General features: G+C 44.0%; 1 protein-coding gene across 7 annotated transcripts in view; it reads right to left on the bottom strand.

Moving 5' to 3' along the window:
• Positions 1–8,005, bottom strand: part of TMC6 (transmembrane channel like 6) — a 29,113-nt gene that overhangs the window by 1,313 nt on the left and 19,795 nt on the right. For all 7 annotated transcript variants that reach the window (XM_081849615.1, XM_081849621.1, XM_081849616.1 and 4 more), the window contains 8 exons: positions 7,781–7,862; positions 7,124–7,221; positions 6,580–6,675; positions 5,618–5,693; positions 4,654–4,787; positions 2,389–2,565; positions 1,455–1,533; positions 526–604 (listed from right to left, as the gene is read on the bottom strand). In XM_081849615.1, the coding sequence (XP_081705741.1) occupies positions 548–604; positions 1,455–1,533; positions 2,389–2,565; positions 4,654–4,787; positions 5,618–5,693; positions 6,580–6,675; positions 7,124–7,221; positions 7,781–7,862 (799 nt within the window). In that variant the 3' untranslated portion in view covers positions 526–547. The remainder of the gene's footprint in view (positions 1–525; positions 605–1,454; positions 1,534–2,388; positions 2,566–4,653; positions 4,788–5,617; positions 5,694–6,579; positions 6,676–7,123; positions 7,222–7,780; positions 7,863–8,005) is intronic.

Here is an 8,005-nt window from a genome sequence, read left to right as displayed (position 1 = left end):
CTCTTGCCATCCTCATCACCTCCCAGAAACTGCAGGGCCAGTCTCCTGTATTCATGGAGGCTCACTGCACAATTCAGACAAGGGAAGATCAAGGTGCTTTGATGCATCATTCAAAAGCACCCTGCCTGCCAGGCACAAACTGCACAGGCAAGAAGCCACAGGCTATGTGGGCTTAGGGGTCATCGGGAAGCAGGAAGCAAAGGGAGAGGAGAAAAAGTTTCCTAATATCCAGCATGTTTTGGACCTCTCAGGTCCTTCATCAGGAAGTTACAAACTTCTGTTATACTGTCTCCACTTTCCTTCTACAGTACCTTTTCCTCCTACCTTTTTGCTTCACTCTGCTCCACCCCATTAGCTTCCGCTGCACCTGGATGGGCTCAGTGTAAGGTGTACACTAGCTTTGGCTAAGGCAGTAATCCATTATGTATGTGCTACCCAGCCAAGCAGCTTGGCAGCAGCATCTTGTCAGTTCCATGGAGCTCCTCAATAGTCTTACCTCACCTTCAACTGCCCCCAAAGCCTTACCTCATCTTCAATTGCTGCATTCTCATTTCCCATATATAGTATGAAGCTTCTGAATGAGAAACATCTTGTCTTCCCCTTCCTGGAACGTTAGAGACATTAAGGTGAGTTGCAGGAAAGTGGCTTTCTTGAACAAATGCTAGCAATGTTAGGAATCTATATAAAAGGTTGAAACAAATACGATCTGTGCTCACTTCATCCAGCTCAAGGAAACATTTCCATTTGCCTTTCCATGGAAGCTGGGATTGCTGGCAAATGGTAAGAATGGATGTTCTGGGACTGAAGGTGGATGAGATTACTGTGAAATTTCCTGAACAGGAAGAAGCTTGAAGGGAGGCAACAAGAGACTGACATTTTCAGCAGCATGGGCTTGTTTGCCATTCCTGGAGGGGTTAAAATCTATTCTGCCATCTCCCAAGAAGCATTTCAGGCAGATAATAAAAGTTTGTAATGCCCATTGCGTTTTCCTAACTGCTGTAGGGGTCTACTGCAAGTTTAATCTATTTATTATTAATGAAGTGTCCTGCCATTATGACGAGCATGATTCACAGACAAAGGGACTGTTCACAGCAGGAACCTAATGTGGAAGATGCATCTGTAGAATTTTGTATACAAGCATTTTGCGTGAGCACACACACATATACACAGCCATCTTCAGAAATATCTTTCAATGGAAGCTGAGAAACCAAGTATGCTTCTATTGCACTGCTTTTCACCACAGGGGAAATAATTCTCCATTCATTCATTCATTCATTCATTCATTCATGGAAAGAAACAGACTGCAGCCCATTTGCTTTGGTTCCAATAAATTCCAAGAATTAAGGGCCCAGTTCTTAAGGCCCCACTCAGCATGGTACTCATATTCTCTGACAAAGCAGGAATTAGCACTTTCAGGCCTCAGAACTGCACAGGATAAAGCAGACTCCACTCACATTGGCAATCTGCTCCTTCAGCAGGGTAATGATTTTCCGCTGACCTTTCACCACTTGGAAGTTGAGGTAGATCACAGCTCTGCAAAATCACAAAGGCGCGGGACAGAATGAGCACAGAGAGATGTTAAGCGAGAAATGCGCAGAAGAGTAATATGCACACCAGGAATGTGGAACAGACTGGTGACAGAACTGATGCATCATCATCTGCCCTCATACAGAGAAGAGGGAGGGCATTAAACCCTCATGATCCATTGGGCAGTCAGAAATCCTGGGTGTTGGCGCATCTAAGACACTCATTCCCACGCGTATATTGGTGCCTCAGCCTCTGACAGCTTTGAGATGCACATTCCATTAGGTATGGTTAGCTGGACAAAGAAACACCCCAAAATTTCCTTCTCTGGATTGCATCGTAATTGGATTACGTAACACAGGGGTAACTAATGTGGTGCCCCTCCAAATGTTGTGCAACTTCCATCAGCCCCAGCCAGGTGGCCAGTTGCCACAGGTGTTGGAAATGAGAATCCAGCAACAAATGAAGGCCACCAAATAGGAAATTGCGGTGGCATTGGAACAGCATATGGCATCAACAGTGGTAAAGAAAAGCTTGAAATATGCAGGTTATATTTACAGGTTTAGTAAATTGCATTAGTGCTAGCTTATGAGGTACCCCAGCTTGATAAGGGGAGGTGTCCCACAGTGGAAGCCATCAACCTTTTACAGAAGAGTACAGCTGATGCTACTGAAGCTGAACTATGCTGAGAACAGGGCACACAATCAGCCTTCCTTCCAGTTATATCACAGGTTGAGGTATATGCCATTCCCGGTAAATCCTGTATGTTATTCACCAAACCACTTTGATTTTTTTGGGTTGGGAAGGGAGAAACCATCCATGGCTTTCTAAGCTTAGATAAATAATGGAGTCTTTCCAACTTACAGCAAAATTCCAGCAATCAAAAACAAGAAGAAGCTATTTTGGATCAGGTGCTGGTGGATCCAGGTAAACCAGGTGAGGTTTGGGTTGGATTTCTCCAGCTTCAGAACCCAGGTCTTCCCAGACTCATAGATGGTCTCGTGGTCACGGAAGGGTCCACATATCTTTGATGGTTTCACTCTGGATGGACAAAGAGCAGCTCAGCATCAAAGAGCTATTCAAAAGACTGTTGCTCTACTTGGCATACAAAAGCTACACACCTAATCATTTTGTTTTTACAACATTTATACACCATTTTTCGATAATTTACAAAGCCATTTGTAGCATAAATGACTTGGAGCGCAAATACCACTGCTCTGGTGAAGAAGGCTCAGCAGAGAATTTATTTCCTCAGACTTTTAAAGAAGAACAATCTGAGTGAGAAACTGCTGGTGTCCTTCTACCGAGGCTCCATAGAGAGCATTCTCACATACTGTATTTGTGCTTGGTTCTCCAGTTGTACAGCTAGGGAGAAGAAGGTGCTCCAGAAGGTCATAACCACAGCCCAAAGGATTATTGGTCATCCTCTCCCATCTTTGGAAGAACTGTACGGTTCCCGTTGTCTTAGGAAAGCAAACAACATCCTGCAGGATTCATCTCACCCGGGATACAGTCTGTTTGCACTACTGCCTTCTGGCAGGAGATATAGAAACATCAAGTCAAGGACAAATAGACTGAAAAATAGTTTCTATCCAAGAGCTGTGGCCTTTTTGAATGCTGTAACTCGATAGTGTGACCTGGAAGTTTGATGGGTGTGGGTGTGGGTGTGGCTGGAATGTGGTTTGTTTGGTTGTTGTTGCTGTTTTGTTTTTGTTGTTTTTTTAAGGGATGGCATCCAATTTCGTTGCACTGTGCAATGTTGCACTTGTGTAATGACAATAAAGAATCTATCTATCTATCTATCTATCTATAAAAATGTAAGTTCAAAGGTGAGCGTCACTGATTATTTGGCCAAAATGACACCACAAGAGGAAGATACCAGCAGGCTCGAAAAAACCTAAAGGTTTGCAGAAATGCAAAAACGAAAACAACCTTTAGACAGAAACCAAAACAAAAGATAGAAGAATAAGAACTGATTGTGCTCAGCAGCCATGGAATGCTGACTGACTGTCTGAATTAAAGAAAACAATAGAAAAATGGGTGGGAGGGGAATGGAACAGAATGGAATATCATGCAGAAGACCATGGCTGACTGAACAGGAGTACTCCACTCTGCAACCTTTTACTGCAGGCCCCACATGGGTTTAACTAATAACTCATTGTGTAAATGTCTGAATATTCAGCTGCCTGCAGTAGCTAGAGGCCCCTTTTCAACTACAGGCAACTCCCCATTTATGCACATTCAAGGCACCCGCCACCGCACATGCACGCATTACAGCAAACCCAGGGGTGGCCCGAAAAGGGGCAAAAACAGCAAACATGGCGCAAGGACAGAATCTAGCATGAGCCTTGGCAATTGCGATCCCAGAAACACTTGCACTGACCTCTGTGGCCTATGGAGAGTTTGAGCATGGAGGTTTAGAGGGTCTCTGCCGACTTTTCAATAGTGTTCCCAATATTCAAGATTTCACTTAAGCGTGCAGCGCCTCAGAACGTAATCCCCACATAAATGGGGAGTTGCCTGCACTTCTCTTATATGCCAATTTGCACAAAGACAAGTTTTTGATATGTTACCTATTCTGTACCATACCATAGTTTATTTAGCAGTATCAAAACAGGTGCACATGTCTGTCAGAATGAAAGCAAAAATCCTTAATTATGTTTGACCCCGGACCCCATATGGAAAGAGTGGTTTACAGTATGTCCTGTGAGCAGGATGCCAAATGCAAGACTTCTGACACATTCTTCAAAGGAACAGCAAGAAATTGTATGTTTAAAAAAAGCAGCACATTAGAGGCCGCAATGACAGCATGCTCACCAGCATCAGAGAAGTCATTCAGACTTTAATGCCTTGATGGTAGGCTAGTGTGGCTGCACTAGCGCTAGGTCGAAGATGAGTGAGGGAGCAATGCAGACTAGTAACAAGGTGCCTTTCAGGTGGGCATGGGGACAAGCTTTGCAGTAGAATGGGACGGAAAGCCCAAACGGGCAGGATGTTTTGATATCAGATATCATGGGTGAGAGAACTGGAATTAACAGAAGAATAGCAAAAGATCCAGCAGTCATAGCATTCCTCTAACACCCGGAATGTAACTGCAGTCAGTTACAACTGAACAGAAAATCTACTCACGCCCAGATGGTGTAGGAGAGGAATATGGAGGCACCCAGGAAAGAAGGGAAGCACAGCAAGGTGATGAAAATGGTGCTCATGTGAGATGCACGCCAGGGTTTACTGGGAGACTGGCAATTTCTCATCAAGCTGGTCTAGGAGGGTGGAAAAAATACAGAGTTTAAACTAGCTTATTCACTCTCCTAACGACAGCAACTTCTGCGTGGGACTCAGCCATACAGTGGTACCTCGGGTTAAGAACTTAATTCGTTCTGGAGGGCTGTTCTTAACCTGAAACTGTTCTTAACCTGAAGCACCACTTTAGCTAATGGGGCTCCTGCTGCTGCCGCACCGCCAAAGCACGATTTCTGTTCTCATCCTGAAGCAAAGTTCTTAACCCGAGGTACTATTTCTGGGTTAGCGGAGTCTGTAACCTGAAGCATCTGTAACCTGAAGTGTCTGTAACCCAAGGTACCACCGTATACTGAAGAAGACTGACCACAGCAAGCACTTTAAAGGGCAACGTGAGTCTAGAATCTTGCAGAAAGAAAAGCAACCCAACGGGGAAATGGCCAATGGGAAAAGCAATAAGCACCCCTTCTCTCCCACTGCTTTTCTGCTCAGAATTGCAAGGCTATTGCACCTCCTAAGCCTATTTTTCATTTAAAAATGGGGGTGGGGATTATAATATAATACACATATACACATGCATTTGACTCTCAGCTTCTCATGACTGATAAAAGTACAATCTAGGTTACTTCCCGCTGGTCAAGGACCTCTGTCAGGTTTCCATTTCCTTTAATTGTCTTCGGGACAGAGCGAAGGCAGTCTGGGAGGCAAGTCCACTCAGTGTGATTTGCTAGCTTGACTCCACCCCAATTTCTCTGTCCACAAAACTTCCATAAGCCAACCCTCTGCTAATGCATGTTGCCTCAGTGCAGTGGAAAGTGCATTAGTGCCCGTTGGAGATGGGCAGATAAATTACCTTCTTAATATAGAACAGGAGCAGCAACTTGAAGATTTGGACAACAGGGAGGAGTGGGGCAAAGAAGACTCCCAGCCTGGGCGGGGGGGACAAAAAGGAGAGATCAGTAGTTTACTTAAGCTGAGCTTGTAAACCCCTGCACATTTTTGCACCAGAATCTCAAATTATGCAACCAGAATCCTGTGAAGTATTTTACATTATTCAATCTAGTTTCTGGCTTTTAAAGGAGGTGGAATTCTTTAGCAGTCTGAAAGAACTGAATGCACAGAAAGATTGAAGGTGGAGATGGATGGGCTGCAAAGGGGTCCATGATAAGGAGCTGTGCTTGACCTAGAGGCTCCACCCCATTGCATGTTTTTGTGGTGTGGCGATCCTATTTTAAAAGTTTGAATGATATAAAATAGGGTAAAAATACTGCAAATAAACAACCAACAACAAGGTGCAGATGTGCAGCAGTACCTGAAAGACTGTGGCAGCGGAGATTTAAAGGAAATTTAAAGCTTTCCTGCTTCAAAGTGGTTAATTAGGATTGTTTAATTTGCTGCTGGTCTTGATATTTGTTTTAATAGGATTGCTATTTGCCGAACCTGCAGCTCGAAGGTAGAACAAGATGCTTTGCATGCATAAGTCCCAGGCTTTTTCAGGTAAGGCTGTGAAAACCTTAGAGACCCCCTGCCAGTCAGTGTAGACAATATCAAGTAGGTGGTCCAGTAGCGTAATTCAGTACAAGGCAGCTTCCTCTGTTAACATATGTCATTGCACTAAAAGCCACCCTGAGCAGCTCACATGAGACAGGGTGTAGATGTTTTAAATAAAATGCATGTGATCTAAAGATCCTCTGCCTTCTTCAAAAACAGATTAGTGCTCTTATCTGCAGGGTAAAGAGAATGTGAGACTATAACATGAATATGGAAAGGGAAAAGGAGTCACCCAGCAAAAAAATGGAAGCGGGCATCTCTCACCAGGTCAAGGTTTGTCCATAAATGAGCTCCAGAACATTTCGAGCAATGTCAAACTCAGGCCTCCGCTTACTCTGTAGCTTCTTCTCCAAAATAACCCTGAGTAGTAGTCAGAGAGAGAGAGAGAGAGAGAGAGAGAGAGAGAGAGAGAGAGAGATTGGGTTGTATCCCATGAAGTCATTGCACAAGGGGGACAACTTCTGCTCACATCTGCTCTGAGGATTCTCCAACCCTCTGGAGCAGATTCTGTGGGGTGTAGGGGAAGGAGATGTTCCATTGAAGTAGTTCTATTTATGCAATGACTTCACTGGATTCAACCCAGGACACAGCTATACAGCTGCAGATACAATGTTATAAGTGCATTATACAAATGTGACAGTAGATGGTGCTGGTGAGCTTATGGCAAATTCAATATATTTTTCAAAACGCTTTTTTTAAAAGCATTTTTGTATGTGTCTAGATTCCACCCCAGTCAGTCCAAATTGCAAAGCAGGGCTTTGCCAGAGTAAGTTTTCACATTTGGGAAAGGGATTGGCCTGATAATTACCTCCACATCAGCTCTGCGAAGAAGGTGTCCAAGAGACAGAAAATGAAATCCATCACCACCAAGCGGTAGAGCTCTTGCCCCACAAAGTTCTCCCAGCACTGTGTAAAAATGGGCAAAATGGAGAGGTGTTTCTCTTTCTGGAGCTCTTGGCCAGCCAGTTTCTTCTGTCTGCTGTTGCTTCAGACATCCCTAGCAACAGAAGTTGAGTCCATCCCTGGTATGTGTAACGTGCCAGCAAAAAGATGACATTTTGCCTCTTGCTTTTGAAGGGGCAGGGCTCTATTTGCTGCAGGTTAAAACAAGGGAAAGCAACACCAGCCTGCCTTTGCTTCAGCCGGTCAACTCTCCTCCTGTTCCACAAGATCCTTTGCATTGTTTCAGTTTTAGCATGTCTAATGAACGGATTTAAGAAACTAATAAAGTTTAAAAGGTTATTCAAAGCACCAGAAAAGGTTTCCTGCTGCAAAGACCTTTCCCATTTCTCATGAGCTATTTGCTGGAAATTATGAATCATCCAAGTGGGGGGTCACTTTGTTCCAAGTACACAAAGCCACTTTTTTTGTGCCTGGCTTGGTTCAGTATGATAAAACCACAGAAGACCAGCAGTTGCTGGAAATGTCCCAGCAGCAGCTTCACTTGCCCTCCATTCACACTGACCTCCATTTCCGAAGTCGTCTCTTTTCTGCTCAGCCAGTGATAACACAGCAACCCTAAGATGACCATCTTCAGAATTAAGTTCCTGAAGACAAAAACAAAAAGAAAGAAAGAGAGGAAAGGAATTTCCTAAGAAACAATATTCTGAGGAAGAAAATTGTTCCCAAGTTAGATCGACTAAACCCACCCACTCCACCTCCAATTTCCAGAATGTTACCTGGAGAATCT

This window comes from Podarcis erhardii (genome assembly GCF_964252035.2).
Source record: "Podarcis erhardii genome assembly, chromosome: 2".
Taxonomy (NCBI): Eukaryota; Metazoa; Chordata; class Lepidosauria; order Squamata; family Lacertidae; genus Podarcis; species Podarcis erhardii.
Note: the sequence above shows the minus strand (reverse complement) of the source record. Positions and strands in the feature narration are given on the sequence as shown.